Genomic DNA, 18,533 nt, shown 5'->3' on the forward strand with positions numbered 1-18,533 from the left:
GCCATGGTGGGATTCGAACCCCCGACGTGTGAGGCGAACGTGCTAACCACTAATCCACCGTGCGCCCTAGCGTAATATAACGAACCTGAATACTCATATTCATACTTTTTAGAAACTTGACCCTACAGACATGGACAAATTTGCTGGTACCCGTGCAGCTCTTCGAAACGGTGTTTCATTCCTCCTTAAAAGAGATTAAATTAAAAAGCAAAGTCTTCTTTATACCCACAGGCTAAATTTGTTTTGAGGTTTGTTTTCTTGAGTGTTCAGTGACTGAAATTGTGGTAGATTTTCATGAACTACAACTGAAAGAAAAAAAAAAAAAAGACTTTACAAAAGACTAAAAACAAAATAAAAACACTCAATCGAAATGATCACGGGAACACCAGAAGGTTATGGGTTTCAATCCGAGGACCGCTGTGCACGTCGCTGGCTTTTTAAATGAGAAATTTCCTGAAAATCTGAATCCATTTGTTAAACCTTTACGCACGGGTGTTAGTGGGTTTTATACTGGTGACCAGCAGGTTGTGGTACAACATCCAAGTCTTCCAAAGAGTCGGACCCTTAATCAAAACCTTGCATGTCTTGCATGCTGTTGGTGAACATATGACCTTAAAAAAAAAAAAAAAAAACCTGCTTAATACATTAATAAATGGAAAATGAACTCATCCCGGTGTGACCCGTAACACTCGGGAGACTGCGTGCGTCTCTCGTTTCTCAGAAATCCCTCTCAGGCCTTGAATCGCACAGCAATTTGATAAATTAAAAGGTTATTTTGTAGATTAGCGAGGGGCGGGTGTAATTAAATCCTTTATTCCGTCCGTCTGCTCTCTTTGACACCGCGCCGAAGCAGCGTCTTCGACAGCTCACGCCACGGAAAATGAATGAAAACGGCGCAGACTGCGTGTCCTTCGGCAAGCCTTTACGCTCTCAGACACGAGCGTAATGACTGCGAGGATTGATTTTAATGAGATCAGTTGTGTGACATATGAAAGACTGCGATGTTGCAGACAGAATATTACAGAAATAGAGTAAGGCCCAGATTTACCAAGCGCTAATTAGCGTACGGAGGCTAAGAGATCACACATGCGCTTAGTTCTCGTCTTGTATCTGATTTATAACCGATAATTGCGCGGAGGACGTCACGCCCGAAGAAGGTGGAGGAAATGATATGAGGTGAGGTTTTTCCTGTGTGCTAATTGTCAGGGCGTATTTGAGTCTCAAAGCAATGTTATAGAAAAACTGGAATTAAAGACGTGTTCCATGACAACGTGACACTTTATTTGGAAACGCCACCATGCTTTTCTGCACGCCGTGTTTGTAAAGAGCGGCCATCCGAGTTAGCGGAGCCTTTCTCCCGGCTCCGTTCTCCTCCGATGTCTCTCTTCGCTGCAGAACTGCCGCTCGCCGGATGATTTTTGTTTTACGCACCATTCTGTGTAGACACACACACACACACACACTCACACCAATGGTAGCAGAGCTGCCATGCATGATGCTAGCTTCCCATCTGGAGCAACTTGGGGTTCAGCGTCTTGCCCGAGGACACTTCGGCATGTGGAGTCACGTGGGCCGGGAATCGAACCGCCAACCCTACGATTAGCGGACGACCCGCTCTACCACCTGATCCGCCACAGCCACCTGAAATACTTAAACCAAGCCTGTTTGGCACGAAATACTGACTGAGATGACGGATTTCTCCCCCCGATGTTTGGTTTGAACATTACCGTGAGTATCACGATCTCATGCACTGTACTGCTGCCACATGATGAGCTGATTGGATAATCGCATTGTACAGGTGTTCCTAATAAAATGGATGGTGAGTGTATATGGTTTTTATCATTCCATGCCAAAGAGAGAATTTTTTTTTGCCAAAGCCTTCATATATCTTGACAAACTTCCGACCGAATAATTACACATGTTCCCCTGCGTTAACAAACACCTGACTCATCGTCGACGTGATGACAGGAACTCGGTGTGAGTCAGGTGCTACAGGAAGTTCAGCACGGCTCTGAAGTTTTACGTATAACCACTCCTCAGCGGGAAGAAGAGAACGAGAGCACAGCGTACACACAGCGAGGATATTACGCTGAATAATTTCCAGCACTGTGACGTTGACACGCCCGGTCAGGCCTTCTGCAGTGTCCTGAGACGCACCTTCTCATCCTCGAGGGTCGGATATCCTTACGTTTTGACGGCATCATATTTTTGGCAGGTGGTAAAGTTTTCATGCTGAATTTATGACCCTGGACCTCATTTCTCCCCATCAATGGTTTGGCCTGGTGTCAGGAAAGTGTCTGAGCAAGAAGACAATACTGCCATCCAGTGTCTGAAGTGAAAATAACACATGTTTTGTTCTTACTGTCTATCAAACGTCAATAATTCAAACACACAGTTAAGGCGAAAAAGTAAACAAGGAACATTTGAGCATTGTTTATTTACCTGCTTATTTAAATGTTTTCATGTCGAAAAGGGACATTTTTATTTGTGTGCAAAGAAGATATAAATTGCCATGAACAATTAGGATCGCTGTGCTAATTGGCACGTAAAGGGTAAACAAAGGGTAAAATATAAATAAATAAATAAATAAATAAATAAATAAATAAAATTTAGATGAGCATTTGGAATCCACTGATTTAAAAGAGGACCTGATTTCTTTATATGTCAGTGAACAACTCAGGATTCATTCTTCCAGGAGCGACTGATGCATGACCTCACTGTTTTTTTTGATCACCGAGCAGAGCTCTATAAATAAATGAAATGATTCGTTTGTGCTTTGTGATTCATTCGTTCAGCTCCATTAACCTCTCCATCCCAGCCGGCGCTACAGTCTTCGTGAATCGTTTCATTTAAAAAAAAAAAGAGTCATTCTAAAATGAATCGATTCTTTAAAAGCAGCTTATTATTATAACTCCAAGTGTGATGTGTTTCATATTATATATAATTGTATTGTATATTATATATACTTTTATGTCTCTTGCTCAATTTTTTAAGGAACATGTTTTTCCTTAAAGAAAAAAAAAAAATAGTAATATGTCACAAGTTCCATGAGAAATACATGATCGACATGTAAGTCCTCTTTTTTTTGTTTTTTTTTTTGGCAGTTTCCTGAATGAGGATGTGCCAAGAACAATAAAATCCACACCCACAGACACACCCACACACACAGAGGTAGATATTCATCAAAGAAGAACGCTGTCATTCTGAGACTTCATACGACGTGAACTGCTGAGCGAAGCTCTATAAGGTGAGTTTTGTACATTTCCATTTGATGTCTCTTAACAATCAGAGACTGATTAATTAAGCTTAGCTGTGTGTATATTGACTTGGAATACTGTTAATATAGTTTTACTCACTCGCTCGCTCATATCAAGCAAATGTACTGAGACTTTCGGCTGTGCAAGTGATATCATATGCCATTTTTCTTTAGGCTACGAACAAATCGAGTCATTCGTCTGGTAACGCGGTAGTAAACAAACTAAATCTAGTAGGGATTTTCAGAACAAATAAAAAAAAAAACCTTCATGATTAATCATTAACATTCATCATCATCATCATCATCAGACTAGATAATACTATGTAAGTATTAATATGATATAGTAAGCTTATAAGCTTATATGCATCATCTAAATAAACTGTACTGTTTAATACAGCAGTATGTAGTGTGGACAAAATGGAGACAAAAAAATACATTTATAGCAAAGAAAATATATATATATATTTAAAGATTTAGCTTTCCAGCAAGCTAACTCATTTAAAGAGTGTATGTTACGATGTTTATAATGATCAAAGAAAAAAATAAAATAAACGAGAGTGGTTTAAAAGTTTGTGCCCCCCCCCCAAAACCAGGTTCTAGCAAAAACTATAGCTGGAAATTCCAGTAATGGTGTAAAGGTGGCTGGAAACGGACACATAGAGCGCTTTGGTTTCGTAATACTTGCCTGAAGCGAGGGCCGGATCTCATCATCAGTCTGAAATGTCTACTCGGCACGAGCCCGGACACATCTGAACTCCTCAACTGTTGTTTAGTATTGGAAAACGAACACGTGAGACAGGCTGTTCTGTCACATTTGGAATTAAATAGATCTGTTGGACCGGTTTTGAGATCAGGGATTTTTTCTGGAAAGCCCACTGGGTAAATCTAGAAACGAATAAAGCTTGTGACCACCAGTTTGTGTCATGAAAGAAAGAAAAAAAAAAAAAAAAATGGAAGCCGAAATCAGGATCTATAGAAATGGATGGAAATAATCCAGAAAGGCAGTTAAAACCTGCATCAAACCTAATGCACATGAAATATACAATCTTTAAAGCGTTAATTACAGACGGGAAAAATCTTTTGCTCCGGATCCTGATAGCTCGTAGACTTTTTGAGTTTCGTATCGAATACAGTAACGACTTCTGGAACTCTAATCGATGAAATTGAGTGTTGCTGTGCAGAACATGGGCTTGCTGCAATAGATGTCTGGTGACTCACCTCACCTTGTCGAAAACACCTTGTTCTTTGACACGCCTTAGAAGGAAAAAAAAAAGATCCGCGTCACCTGTTAAATGAGGAAATAAAAAACACGTTAACGATCAACTTTTCTCCTGTATTTGTGATTTGAATATATTAGATGGATTTTTCTACAAAAACCCTGGCAAAGGGTTGCTTCGGGAAAGTGTATAAACAAAAGTACGGAGACGCCTGGGCCGCGATAAAGAAAGTGCCTGTGAACCTCATCACTAAGGAACAGCTTTCCAGAGAGTGCCATGTTTACGAGTGCGTAAAGTTATCATTCCTCACACAGATATTTTAATCACATGTATTTAGATATTTTGTCAATCACGTATTCGATCTTTCTAAATGCAGGAAAGCACAACACAACAACGTGGTGAGGCTCCTCGGGACGCCGTGGCTGGACGACGGAAAGTGGCACATTCCTCTGGAGTTCATCTTCGGAGAGGATCTTGAGACGGCCATATTTGACGTACAGAAATCGAAAATACAGGTGAATGAATCGACGAATAATTAAGAATAAATAAAGACTTAAACTCGCCTCACCTAGTGTTAAAACGCTACTGCTAACTTTCTTTACAGCTGACCTCGTCGGTGAAGGCCACCATCATCACGGGTATGTGTGAAGGATTGAACTTCCTGCACAGCAAAGACATCGTCCACCAGGACCTCAAACCAGACAACATCATGGTGAGTGCTGATGTACCGTAGGCTTCAAGAAATTCAATAATTTAGTTTAATTCCTCTTACGCTACAGCAATCTGCCAATGATTAGATTGTTTATTTATTTAAGAACAACACATTCAGTCGTTCGATTCGTTAACAGTTACATGTAATGTTGGAACGTCATGTTAACACTTATGTTATAGCAGCTAGAAACAGTGGTCCTCTCACGTTCTCTTAAAGATACAATGGATATGAAAAAAAAAAAAAAGTCTACACACCCCTGTTAAAATTTTGTCATGTTAAAAAAAAAAAGTTCAATCGTGTAAATTGCAACGTATAAATATCGAGTGGCAAACACGCAGAAATGTTTTCGGAAAAGAAAAAAGAAAAACAAACACTTCCCATACCTAACTTGCATAAGTGTGCACACCCTTTCATGATTAGGAATGTGGCAGTTTTCAGAATCAACCAGTCACATTCAAACTCATGTTAAATACTCTTAGTGTACGCGTGCCATCAATTAAAGTGACTGATTAACCCCCAAAAAGTCCAGCTGTTCCTATAGGATTTTCCTGACATCTTCTTGGTAGCCATGGGCTGCAAAGAGCTTACAAAGCAGGTAAGGGATCTCACTGTTGAAAAAAATCAATCGGGAGAGGGTTACAAAAAAATTTCCAAGGCATTGGATATACCACGGAACACTGTAAAGACAGTAATCAACAAGTGGAGCAAATATGGCACGACAGTGACACTACTAAGAACAGGACGTCCCTCTAAAATTGATGAGAAGATCAGGTTTAAACCGGTCAGGGAGGCTGCCGAGACGCCTACAGCGACATTAAAAGAATTGCAGCGATTTCTGGCAAGTACTGACTGCTCCTTACATGTGACAACAATCTCTGAATTATTCATATGTTTGGGTGATGGTGTCAGGTGGCAAGACGGAAGCCCTTTTTAACCAATAATAATAATAATAATAATAATAATAATAATCTCCCAGAACCATGTTCTGATGAGACCAAGGTTGAAGTTTTTGGGCATAATTCCAAAATATACGGTTGGCACACACACACAAAAAAAAAACAAGTATGGGAAGCATGGTGGTGGAAGCATCATACTCTGGGGCTGTTTTTCTTTAGCTGGAACTGGAGCTTTATTCGTGGCTTTAAAACCTTAAGATTAAGAAGAATTTCACCTTGCAGCAAGACAACCACCCAAAGCAAACCTCCAGATCAACAAAGGAACATCTTCTTCAAAACAAGTTCAAGGGTTTGGAACGGCCCAGCCAGGGTCCAGACCTAAATCCAATCGAAAATATGCGTGGTGACCTGAAGAGGGCTGTGCACAGGAGATGCCCAGACAGTCTGACAGAGTTAGAATGCTTTTCCAAGGAAGAACAGCAAAATATTGCTGAGGCAGGATGCTCCAAACTGACTGATACTTACCTCAAAGTATTGAAGGGCTGTGATAAAACCTAAAGGTGCTTCAACAAAGCAGTAGTTTAGTAGTAGTTAATGATTCACTTTAATTAATAGGTTCAAATTTCACAATGAAGGTAGAAAAGGTTTACATCACAAAAACCTGCCATTTTAACAGGGGTGTGCAAATTTTTATATCCACTGTACTAAGATGAAAAAAAAAAAAAAAAAAAAAAAGCAGGATGCCACTGATAGACTGATAGACCAACTGTTAACCAGAAGACTTTCACATGGTGGAAAACATAACGTTACAACTTTACCACCAATCGTTAAAAAGTGCTGATAATGGAGACTCATTTCCAAAACTATTTTTTTATATCAACTTTATTTTTTTCCATCCAAATAGATTGAGCACGGATCTCATCGTGCTGTGATCATTGACATGGGCCTGGCAAAATTCTTCAGAAATGGCTTAAGCTCTGCCGTAAACTTGGGCAATGAGGCCTACGCTGCGCCTGAGATCCTGCAAGGGAACGTTCGAGACAAGCGTTCGGACGTGTGGGCCATGGGCAAAATGAATGCAGAACTCTGCGCCAGGGTCCGACTTCCGACCCTTAATCTGACTCCCATCAAGATTAAAGAGACTCTGAAAGACAATCCTTATTGTAGTGTTGTGTCCAGTATGGTTGTGAAGAATGCAGCAGAGAGAGCCACCATGTTTGGAGTTATTGGAGAGATCCGGCAAATCGGGGTGAATCAGGGGGCAAATCAATGGGCAGGAGCAGGAAGACCACATGCAGGTTTGGGCGCCCCAATGGGCGCCCCGATGGGCGCCTGGGGAACAGGGGCTGCTGATTTTGGCGCGAAGCAAAAATTGCGCCCACCGACCCCTTATCCTCCAGAAGCGAAACACCACGAAATACCTGCTGAACGCATCCACCGTAGCCCATCTCCACGACTTCAAGCTATAGTTCCTGTTACTGCAACGGAATTGGCCAATCAATTCTCACAAATATCCATTCCTTGTCCTTTACCGCAAGATGGAACGGTGGTTCATCGTAGTTTTGATAACGACACTGGCCAAATGGAGATTAAACAAATAGTCATGAAGCACGGCAAGGTTGCTAAGTATGACCACGTGGCGATTACCAAGTGATCAATACAAGAAGAAGAATACAAACGATTTAATCAGCTTTTCAGTTTGCTGGGATGTGATTTGGAAGTCACCAGTATTATATACTTTCAACCTGTGAATCTTGGGAACATCTGAGGGGAAAATGTGTCGCTTTTACAAAGTATAGTGAATACTATAAACATCCCTTGAAAACACTGTGCATAACTTGAGCCATTACAAAAAGCTGTAAAATCACTGGAACGAGTGGAGAAGTTTCCCGAGACAGTATTGAGAAAAGATTCCAGGTGGTGGATTTAAACTCTTTACGCTGTGGGGATAACAACCAGAGACAAAAGTGGGGAAAACTGGGATTATAGTCTTGCCACACATAAATCATGCACTGTTTCTCTTGTAAAGAACCTGTAATGTGGTGTGTGTGTGTATATGGTGAATATGTTTTGCTAAATATTTAATGTGTTAAAATACTTTTTGTCCTATAAAACTACATACTTTTGCACGATGGCCTACTGTGTCAGTATTTGTAAAAGGTTCAATTTACCCAAATGCTGTACTTTCATTCGGAATTATAGCATCGAGATAACGATTGTCAGAACATTCATCACTACGTGGCATGCGTAGTATTTACAAAAATCATCATCACTAGGTATACTGTACTGAGAGGGAATAATAAGTATGTATTCATAAGCATAAACAAAGAGAGTTGTTTTGTTTTTTGTTTTTTGTTTTTTTTAAATCTGTCGTCATGGACTTTTCTAGCATTTTTATACTGTTAAATCTCGACAACTGATGTTTATTAAAATTCTTAGTAGTTTCATGAAATTCTCTCTCAAAAGCTTAGGATACTGTGAGATAGCTGTATATGAAAAGCAGGCAGGAGTTACATTTGATTAAATTTGAGTGTTCACAGTGGACATTTAGGGGCAGAAAAAAATCGTAATAAAATTAGTAGTTGTAGTAGTAGTAGTAGTGGTGGTGGTAGTAGTAGTAGTAGTAGTAGTAGTAGTTATAGTAGGAGTAATGGTAGTAGTGGTGGTAGTGGTGGTAGTAGTAGTGGTAGTAGTAGTAATGGTGGTAGTAGTAGAAGTAGTAGTAGTGGTAGTAGTAATAGTAGTAGTAGTAGTAGTAGTAATGGTAGTAGTAGTGGTAGTAGTAGTAATGGTGGTAGTAGTAGTAGTAGTAGTAGTAGTAGTAGTAATGGTAGTAGTAGTAGTAGTGGTGGTGGTGGTAGTAGTAGTAGTAATGGTAGTAGTAGTAGTAGTAGTAGTAATGGTAGTAGTAGTAGTAGTAGTAGTAGTAGTAGTAATGGTAGTAGTAGTAGTAGTAGTAATGGTAGTAGTAGTAATGGTAGTAGTAGTAGTAGTAGTAATGGTAGTAGTAGTAGTAGTAGTGGTAGTAGTGGTGGTGGTAGTAGTAGTAGTTATAATAATACTAAAAATACACCTAATTATGTGCCTATTTGCAAAACCAGTCTGTCCATTATCATTACGACTCACTGTATTGATTTGATTCTTGATTTGGTTTCTTCAAACATATTGAGGTCAGAGTGATCCACATTAATTGTTTAATGCTGATTTCTTAGCTACGTGAATTTTGTGTGTGTGTGTGTGTGTGTGCAATGTTTTTCAGTGTGCATCAAAATAAATCTGTGATTTGCAGCTCCACCACTGTCAGAGCTGTTGACTGGGAGAATTTCAGAAATTATTAAATCTTTATCTCCTGTTTCTTTTCATCCCACTAGATTGAGCACAGATGTCATCGTGCTGTGATCATTGACATGGGCCTGGCAAAATTCTTCAGAAACGGCTTAAGCTCTGCCGGAAACATGGGCAACACGGCCTACTCTGCTCCTGAGATCTGGCAAGGAAACGTTCGAGACAAGCATTCAGACGTGTGGGCCATGGGCAAAATCATTGCCGAACTCTGCAGAAGGGTCAGGCTTCCCACCCATGGTTTGACTCCGACCAAGGTTATAGAGTCTCTGAAAGACAATCCATACCGTAGCGTTGTGTCCAGGATGGTGATGAGATGTGTAGCAGAGAGAGCCTCCATGGCTGAAGTGATTGGCGAGATCCGGCAAATTAAGGCAGGACCAGGAAGACAAAACGCAGGTTTGATGGGTGCCTGTGGACCAAGAAGACAAAACGCAGGTTTGAGGGGTGCCTGTGGACCAGGAGCTGCTGATCTTGGATTGGGGAGAAAACGGGTCCTGCTGAGCCCTTACCCAACAGAAGCACAACACTATGAAACACCTGCTACACACATCCACCATGGCCCATTTCCACGAAAGAGAGCCACCATGGCTGGAGTGTTTGGTGAGACCCGGCAAATGGGGGCAAATTGGGGGGCAAATCAGGGTCAATTCAGGCCGCTATTCATAGGGCAGGTAAGGCCGGAATGCCGGCCTTTTGTGGGGGGACAAATCAGGGAGTCATCAAGGCCGCAATTCAGGCCGTTTGTCTGGGGGCAAATGAGAGCGCCAATCAGGCTACAGCATAGGCCGCTATTCAGGGGGCAATTCAGGGGGCAATTCAGGGGGCAATTCAGGGGATAATTCAAAGGGCAAAACAGGGCACAAATCAGGGGGCAATACAGGGCGAAATTGGAGGCAAACAGGGGGCAAATCAGTGGCAATTCAGGGTGCTATTCATGGAGCAGGTATGTCCACAATTTCAGCCTTTTTAGGGGGACAAAAGAGTGGGAGAGTGTACAAAAAGAGTAACGCCAACAGATTGGCAGATGTAAAGTGATTATGTTATGGTGATAAGTAAAGTAAGTGGGGGAAACTTGAAAACAGTGTGAACTTGAACACAGAATGATAAGTTACATAATACACAATGCAAGACCTCTCTTGTATATGTTTTCCAGATTCAAAGCTATAAAGAAATAATACGGTGTGTGTGTATATGTAGTGAATGTGTTTTTGCTAAATGCATAATGTGTGTTAGTATTCTTCTAGTCATGTATAATATATTCTTGCTGTGTATCAATGGCAGATGAGAATATGTTGAATATGCATCATTGAAAATATAATGAGCGAATGAATCTTTGACTGAAATAAGGATTTGTTCCGCATGGAAACTTGGCTCAACTATATTTATAAATAAAGCCGCGATTAAATCTCTCTTCAGCGGAATAGGATGTATTTGAGTTCTAAAGGGAATAAAAATCTGAGCTATGAATAGAGTTGATTTAAATACCTGTAGGTGAGCTTGGAAAACAGTTCAGTTTTCTACCTGATTATGGCTTTAAACAGCTTTATTTTCAAAAGCACAATTCCATATCTCTCTTTATTTGCAGCAACCCTAGTATTAAGTAGAATCTAGCCCCCACCAAAAAATTGATAATTACATGAAAAAGCATTAGCCTTGCCATTCCAATACTTTCGGAGGGGGCTGTATTTTTACTTTTAACTACAGGTTTGTGTCTGTAATGTGAGCGACACTTAAAACAAACACACAGCAATGCAGTAACGGGAGCTGTAATGATTTTGCACCTGCGTACTAACGAGGACACGCTGCCCCTTCCCGGAATTCTCTTTCTGATTAGAAAGTCAGTTGGTAGTCTTCTCATCGACTACTAACTTCTACGTGTGAAGGCAAGTCAAGAAGATTTTGGGGGAGTGGTGGTTTGCTTCTTGAATGTGAAATGGTTTCCGGAAAAATCTGACCGTGGGAATAATTTGTGCACAAATTTTATTAACGCTTCACAAAAAATCTCTCTACACACAAAGTTTACGTGTTCGAACATCTCAATACACGGCTACACAATTTTTACACTTGCACACAAAGTGTGACATACAATTGCAGGCTAAGAAATATTCGAAACTATGAAAGTGCAAGTTTGAATAAAATAAAATAAAATAAAATAAATAGCACGTTCTTTTTAAATCCCATATACTGGCCCTGATTTCACCCCATGAATTGTTTGGCCAGCGTCATAAAACTGTCTGTGTGTCTGAACAGGAAGACAACACTGCCATCTAGTGGCCGTAGGGACAATAGCTATTTGTTGGCACTGGTTTTCGATACTTTAAATACAATAATAATATACCATGCCCAGTTCATGTGAAAAATTTGATTTGATTCTTGAACTGGTTCCTTCACACATATTGAGGTCAGCGTGATACACATTAATAGTTTAGTGTTGCCTTTTTTTAGCTAAGTGATTTTGTTGTTGTTTTTGTTGAATGGTCCAGTTGAAATGTTCGATTAGGATTGGTGGGTCACCTCATTGGTTTTTGCTTTATATCACAGTTTCCCAACCCTGGTCCTGCACATTTTAGTGTTTCCCCTGCTCCCAACACATAAATAAATCTGGTCATATGTTTTTCTTTAAAAACAACAACAACAACAAAAAAAAAAAAAACCCCTAATACGTCACCAATGGCCTATCAGTAAGTAGTTTTTATTTTCACTTTGGGGAATGAGGGTGTGGTGAGAATGAAAAGGTCTCAATCTGCAGCACTTTCTTCATAAAACAATAACCGCTGAGCAACTGCTGTGCAAAAGGTGCAGTATGAACGTTTACTCGTACTGATCAGGACTGATTACAGGTTCTTTTGCTTACTTATGTGAATAGTTTGAGTTGTTTTAATATTACTTATTTATGGTGGTGGTGGTGGTGGCGGGGGGCGGGGACATAATATAAGGACATAATATAAGGACATAACCAAAGTTTTTTTTTTTAAATTGTATGAAGATTTTTTTTATTACTTTTTTTAATAAAAACTTTTTTTCAAAACCATTTTTGCAGTGGTTTTGTTTACGGTAGGCAAATTACATACAACTTCATATACAATTTTGGTTCATGTCTCAAACATTTTTGAATAACAAGATGAACAAACAATATGAACATTTTTTATTTTAATTTTTTTTTTCAGATACCGTGTGGTCCAATCGAATAAATCCTTAACAGAGTAATTGTCCTGCGTAGCATGGCACTAAAGGAGTGTTGCGGGGGAGGGGTGGCGGGGCGGGGCGGTCAAACAAGACACACATCATACACTGTTAAAATTCTTCTGATAGCTCCTAGACTTGACATTTTTCAAGCTCTGATGAAACAATTTTTTACAGATTCTGTGCAGAACGCATGAACCTTGTAATAGATATTTGGGAAGTCATCGCTCCATGTTCTTTCCCGTACCGTAAAAAAGAACAAGTGCAACTCGATGCCGTCAATGCCTCCGCTACTGACAAGTCTAGTCTTTCCAGTTAGCAATTTGCATGCCTCAAATGCCTTTAAAAATCTATTTAAAGGTAGAAAGGGAGCTATTGAAGACAAATGATTTCAGACATTTGACTTTGCCGAACAATTCCCAAATCGAATCGGTTCATCAGCTGGTTATGATGATAACTGCATATACGGTCGATTCTACAAACAGTCAACCGCACGTTCTTGAGATACTGGTCTAACGAGCATGGACAACAGGGAAACATAAGAACGCCTCTGCTACCTAGTGTCAGAGACATAAAAATCATTGTAACACCTGTTAAACGCGAAAATATAAAGACTATCACGTTTTTCTTAAATCTGTTTGAACATTAGATGGAACCTTCTACAAAAACCCTGGCAGAGGGCTGTTTTGGGAAAGTGTATAAGCAAAAGTACAAAGACAAATGGACCGCGCTGAAGAAAGTGCCTGTGTACGTCATCACTATGGAACAGCTCACCAGAGAGTGCCGAGTTTATGAGTGAGCAAATTTATACGATTCCTCCCACAGATATCATGCTCTTTATCTTAAGAGAATTCATCATTTCATTACGGTTAACAGTAAAGGGGAGCTTATATGACTCACATAGTGCTTACGTGCCGTTTAAAAAGTTCCTTTATTATTACAATAACCGCACAATGAAATAAAGCTTCTTTCATTACAAGCCCTAGCACTGGGTACGTTTCCATTAATCGCTTATTCTAACATTCAAACTGCAGGAAAGCACAACACAACAACGTTGTGAGGCTCCTCGGGATGCCGTGGCTGGAAGACAACAAGTGGCACATTCCCCTGGAGTTCGTCTTCGGAGAGGATCTTGAGACGGCCATATTTAACGTTCGGAAATCGAAAATACAGGTATGTGTTGGGAATGAAAGCAGATTTCAGAAATGTTATATGCACTGTTTAAATGCTACTGCTAACGTTCTTTACAGCTGACCTCGTTGGTGAAGGCCACCATCATCACGGGCATGTGTGAAGGATTGAACTTCCTGCACAGCAAAGACATCGTCCACCAGGACCTCAAACCAGACAACATCATGGTGAGTGCTGATGTACCGTAGGCTTCAAGAAATTCACCAAAGAAGCCGAATAACCGGTCTCCCAATCGCAAACCTTTAAGGATCGGCATAAAGTAAATAACATGAGAAGGAGGATAAGTAAGTTATACAAACACTATGCCATGCTGTTTTAGCAAAATAACCATCAGGGTGGTGTTAGTAACGGAGTTACTCGGTGTTACAACCCCAAAACTGATTAATTGTTGTATTCCACTTATTTACACCAATGAAATATGAACTAACGAATCAAAATAAACCCATGATTTGCAGCTGCACTACTGTCAGAGCTGCTGATTGGGAACATTTCACCTGCCAGTAGAAATGATGAACTTTCAGTGACTGATCTCCTGTTTCTTTTCATCCCACTAGATTGAGCACGGATCTAATCGTGCTGTGATCATTGACATGGGCCTGGCAAAATTCTTCAGAAACGGCTTAAGCTCTGCCGGAAACATGGGCAACACGGCCTACTCTGCTCCTGAGATCTGGCAAGGAAACGTTCGAGACAAGCATTCAGACGTGTGGGCCATGGGCAAAATCATTGCCGAACTCTGCCATAGGGTCAGGCTTCCAACCCATAGTGTGACTCCGACCAAGGTTAAAGAGTCTCTGAAAGACAATCCATACTGTAGCGTTGTGTCCAGGATGGTGATGACACGTGCAGTAGAGAGAGCCTCCATGGCTGAAGTGATTGGCGAGATCCGGCAAATTGAGGCAGGACCAGGAAGACAAAACGCAGGTTTGATGGGTGCCTGTGGACCAGGAAGACAAAACGCAGGTTTGAGGGGTGCCTGTGGACCAGGAGCTGCTGATCTTGGATTGGGGAGAAAATTGGGCCCGTTCAACCCTAACCCAACACACCATGAAACACCTGCTAAACACATCCAGCAAAACCCATTTCCACGACAGAAAGCCACCATGGCTGAAGTGATTGGCAAGACCCGGCAAATCGAGGCAGGAGCAGGAAGACAAAACGCAGGTTTGAGGGGTGCTTGGGGACCAGGAGCTGCTGATCTTGGATTCAGGAGAAAATGGGACCTGCTCGACCCTTTCCCAACACACCATGAAACACCTGCTAAACACATCAACCAGAGCCCATTACCACGACGTTCACCTTTTGCTCCTGAGAACATGTTCTCACCGATGCCTTTTCCGTCCCCTTTACCATCAGAGGGAACGGCTAATCGTCACGAGGTACAGTTCAAACAAATAGTCACGAGGAACGGCAAGGTTGTTAAGTACGAAGATGTGAAATTTACCAAGTGAACTACACAGGACGTTGTCTAGAAATGATTTAATACATTTTCCAATACGCTGGGTGGTGACTGTTTTTACAATCGTTTTAAAAGCGTTTACGTGTTATATATGTCATAAAATAATATCCACTAGTAAATGTTGGGTAAATATGGGGGAAATATTGCTTCTGAAAACTACAGTAAATAATAATAAATAAATAAAACCTCTGTGTAAAACTGGAAGCGTCATAAATATGTTAGATTCTAAAATCACTGGACAGAAATGAGAATAAATTCCACTATACTGTGGTGTACATATGTGCTGAATATATTATGTAAACTATTCAAGGTGTGTTCATTTTCTTCTCGTCCTGTGTAATACATACTTTCGCACGACGGCCTACTGTGTGTGTCAGTGGCGGTTGTTTCTCGTCCTCGTGGCCACGACAATGGCCAGGTCGAACGCTATTTATGAGAAGTGCTATACAGAACAATGTCATGGAATCAGTGAACCCGCGTGAAATACCAGTGCAAGTCGTGTTCAGGGGCAAATAAACTGCAACCGCAGTGAGTAAGAAACGGTTCAGTAAATGAAAGAGGCTTATCTGGTAGGAGGCGGTATATAGAGTTTAATCTGAAATTTGTGCTGCTTTTCATTAGAATTCTATAAACAGTTCTGCACTACTGGCATCAATGATCACTCAAGGTCGTGCTGCGCAATAATTTAACTCTCGTCCATTAAGAGTCCACAGTGGAAAGGAATCCAGGAAGAACTGATTGAAATCCGTACACAACAGTGCTGTTCTGATTGGTCAGAAGGTGTTGAATAAAGCAGTTCTGACAGTAGTGCAGCTGCGAGTCAAAAGTTCATATCAATGCTCCTGGCCTCAGGACGGAGGAGTTCATGCTTCGTGGATGACAAGTTGTGGGTTGTTGGGTTTTTGTTTTTTTTTAATCTTATTACCAGAGAGAGAAAAAAAGAGATGCTGGTGAGGGAACGACTGTTTATAGCTGCTATGACATAATTGAGAACAGGAAGTAACTTGACGTTACATGTTACGATTATTGGACTAAAAGGTATAGTAATAATTTAGATTGTAATCGTTGGCAAATTGCTGGGGTATAAGAGGAATAAAACACTTCAGCAAGTCCTCAAAGTCGATAGAGAGGACCCAATGAGACAAAAATATTACACTTGGTCACTTGTTTATTGAGGAAAATGATTCGATATTACATGTCTGTGATGGCGAGTCGTCCTGGCCCAGACGCAGCAAAACAGACTCAAACCATGACACTACCACCGCCGTGTTTCACAGATAGTATGAAGGTTCTTATGCTGGAATGCAGTGTTTTCTTTTCTCCAAATATAACGCTTGTTATTTAAACCAAAAAAGCAGTATTTTGGTCTCATCCGTCCAGAAAAACATTTATACAATAGCCGTCCGGCTTGTCCACATGTTCTTGAGCAAACCGCAGACGGGCAGCGATGTTCTTTTTGGAGAGCGGTGGCTTTCTCCTCGCAACCCTGCCATGATCACCATTGTTGTTCAGAGTTCTCCTGATGGTGGACTCATGAACATTAATATTAGGCAATGTGAGAGAGGCTTTTAGTCGCTTAGAAGTTACCCAGGGTTCCTTTGTGGCTTCATGGACTATTACACGTCTTGTCCTTGGAGTGATTTTTGTTGGTCTGAGGAGGGGAACAATGGTCTTGAATTTCCTCCATTTCTACACAATCTGTCTGAGTGTAGATCGGTGGAGTCCAAACTTTTTAGAGATGGTTTTGTGACCTTTTCCAGCCTGATGAGCGTCAACAACTCTTTTTCTGAGGTCCTCAGAAATCTCCTTTTTCATGTTCATGATGAAATATTATGAAATATTATATATTATGAAATAAGATATGAAATATTGGATCGTTTTCCTCAATAATTAAATGAATTTTTTTTTTTGTCTCATTTGTTGAAGTGAATTCTCTTTGTCCACTTTTAAGACTTATCCACTCCATTTGGAGTCCCACCTGAGCTGTACTACAGGGTCTAAGATGAATGTGCAAGACATCACAGAAAAATCTACACTTTCACTTCGACCCGTGGGCCGTTGAGAAAATATTCTTGATATATTTGATACATTAAAGAATTCCTGACCTCCCGAGGCGGCTCGTGCGCGACTTTCCGAGAATAAATTTAAGACAATTCTCAGCCCGTTGCCTCCAGGCATATTTACCATCATCCTGAAATTTCCTCACAGAAATTTCTACGTACATGTTGTGAAGTGAATCAACCGCATTCCATAACATTTAACGCGAGTAAACCCCCGAATCCTCGCTAGAACGAAAAAATAGCTCAGATTTTCCTCATACTCAAGCTCTTCTACTGAAGCCCGTGTTCAGATGACACGCCGATGGATTTGATCTAAAATGGATCGTCAGGTTTTGCCCAAACTCGTGGGGTCCATGCCGGCGTCAGTGCTTTAGCGCACGCCGTTATGACTCAGAAATTCACCTAAAAATGTCAAAGATTCCACTTTTCACTCCCGTTGTTGTCAATAGTATAAGTTGTAATGAAAATGGTTGTATTAAATTAGAAAAGCATGCCAAATAGAACCATCTTTACGAGTGCTCGCAGACTTCTGGACCCCACTGTACACAAAACAGTACATTGAAGTACGCCACATTGAAGGATTATTTTACATACTAGCTTGTGAGACATTCCCCTCATCATTCTGACCTGTGATCTCTTTTAATAGAGTTGCTTCCGACTCTGTGTGCCATTTTCTTTAAAGTGAGTCATACAACCTGGAGAGTAATTAGAAAATTTCCCATTAGTTTGACAGTAATGACAAATGACATGACATTTTAATACAAAAATGTTTTTGTAACATGGCTGGGACAGGTTAGCGCCGCTAAGTTCCAGTGAAGCGAACTTGTAATGCTACAGCGTGCAAAGACATTCTGAACAGTTGTGTGCATCCAGCTTTGTGTCATCAGTTTGAGGAAGAACCACAGACGGGTGTGATAAGCAGGTTTCCAGATAGTTTTGGCCGTATAGTGTATACACAAATACCTATGACAATTACAGCAAAGATAGGTGTGGACTCATACTTTATAATTATTATTATTATTATTATTCACAGTGTGACATCGTTAAGATCGCAAAATAAAGGATTAAACTGCTACAGCTACTAGAGCTTTAACGTGGGGGGAAAAAGTTCAACAGACGATTCCTTCTGATTAAAAACAAGCGCAGGGACAGTTTAAGAGAAACTTTTGGAGACGGAGGAGTTTTTTTGTGGTTTTTGTGGAAAACTACTTTGA

At 40.6% G+C, this 18,533-nt stretch overlaps 2 protein-coding genes across 2 annotated transcripts; both read left to right on the top strand.

Annotated features, from left to right (window-relative positions):
• The first annotated feature begins 3,185 nt into the window (after positions 1-3,185).
• zmp:0000000881 (uncharacterized) lies at positions 3,186-11,697 on the top strand. The gene is made up of 6 exons (XM_053610951.1): positions 3,186-3,247; positions 4,614-4,759; positions 4,850-4,988; positions 5,078-5,185; positions 9,453-10,097; positions 11,677-11,697. Exons 2-6 carry the CDS (start codon positions 4,614-4,616, stop codon positions 11,695-11,697), a joined length of 1,059 nt encoding a protein of 352 aa, XP_053466926.1. The 5' UTR covers positions 3,186-3,247.
• A 431-nt stretch (positions 11,698-12,128) lies between these two features.
• Positions 12,129-16,660, top strand: LOC128599922 (inhibitor of nuclear factor kappa-B kinase subunit alpha-like). The gene is made up of 5 exons (XM_053611983.1): positions 12,129-12,222; positions 13,259-13,404; positions 13,644-13,782; positions 13,860-13,967; positions 14,355-16,660. The coding sequence occupies exons 2-5, from the start codon at positions 13,259-13,261 to the stop codon at positions 15,249-15,251; spliced, it is 1,290 nt and encodes a 429-aa protein (XP_053467958.1). The 5' UTR covers positions 12,129-12,222; the 3' UTR covers positions 15,252-16,660.
• The last annotated feature ends 1,873 nt before the right edge of the window (positions 16,661-18,533 follow it).

Source organism: Ictalurus furcatus, chromosome 23 (assembly GCF_023375685.1).
Source record: "Ictalurus furcatus strain D&B chromosome 23, Billie_1.0, whole genome shotgun sequence".
Taxonomy (NCBI): Eukaryota; Metazoa; Chordata; class Actinopteri; order Siluriformes; family Ictaluridae; genus Ictalurus; species Ictalurus furcatus.

What these genes read in the sequence shown, in the direction of transcription:
- zmp:0000000881 (XM_053610951.1), top strand. Translation starts at nt 4,614, where the DNA reads ATGGATTTTTCTACAAAAACCCTGGCAAAGGGTTGCTTCGGGAAAGTG. An exon ending in AGAGAGTGCCATGTTTACGA is followed by an intron (nt 4,760 to 4,849) that starts GTGCGTAAAGTT and finishes TTCTAAATGCAG; the next exon opens with GAAAGCACAACACAACAACG. An exon ending in TCAAACCAGACAACATCATG is followed by an intron (nt 5,186 to 9,452) that starts GTGAGTGCTGAT and finishes TCATCCCACTAG; the next exon opens with ATTGAGCACAGATGTCATCG.
- LOC128599922 (XM_053611983.1), top strand. Translation starts at nt 13,259, where the DNA reads ATGGAACCTTCTACAAAAACCCTGGCAGAGGGCTGTTTTGGGAAAGTG. An exon ending in AGAGAGTGCCGAGTTTATGA is followed by an intron (nt 13,405 to 13,643) that starts GTGAGCAAATTT and finishes TTCAAACTGCAG; the next exon opens with GAAAGCACAACACAACAACG. An exon ending in TTCGGAAATCGAAAATACAG is followed by an intron (nt 13,783 to 13,859) that starts GTATGTGTTGGG and finishes CGTTCTTTACAG; the next exon opens with CTGACCTCGTTGGTGAAGGC.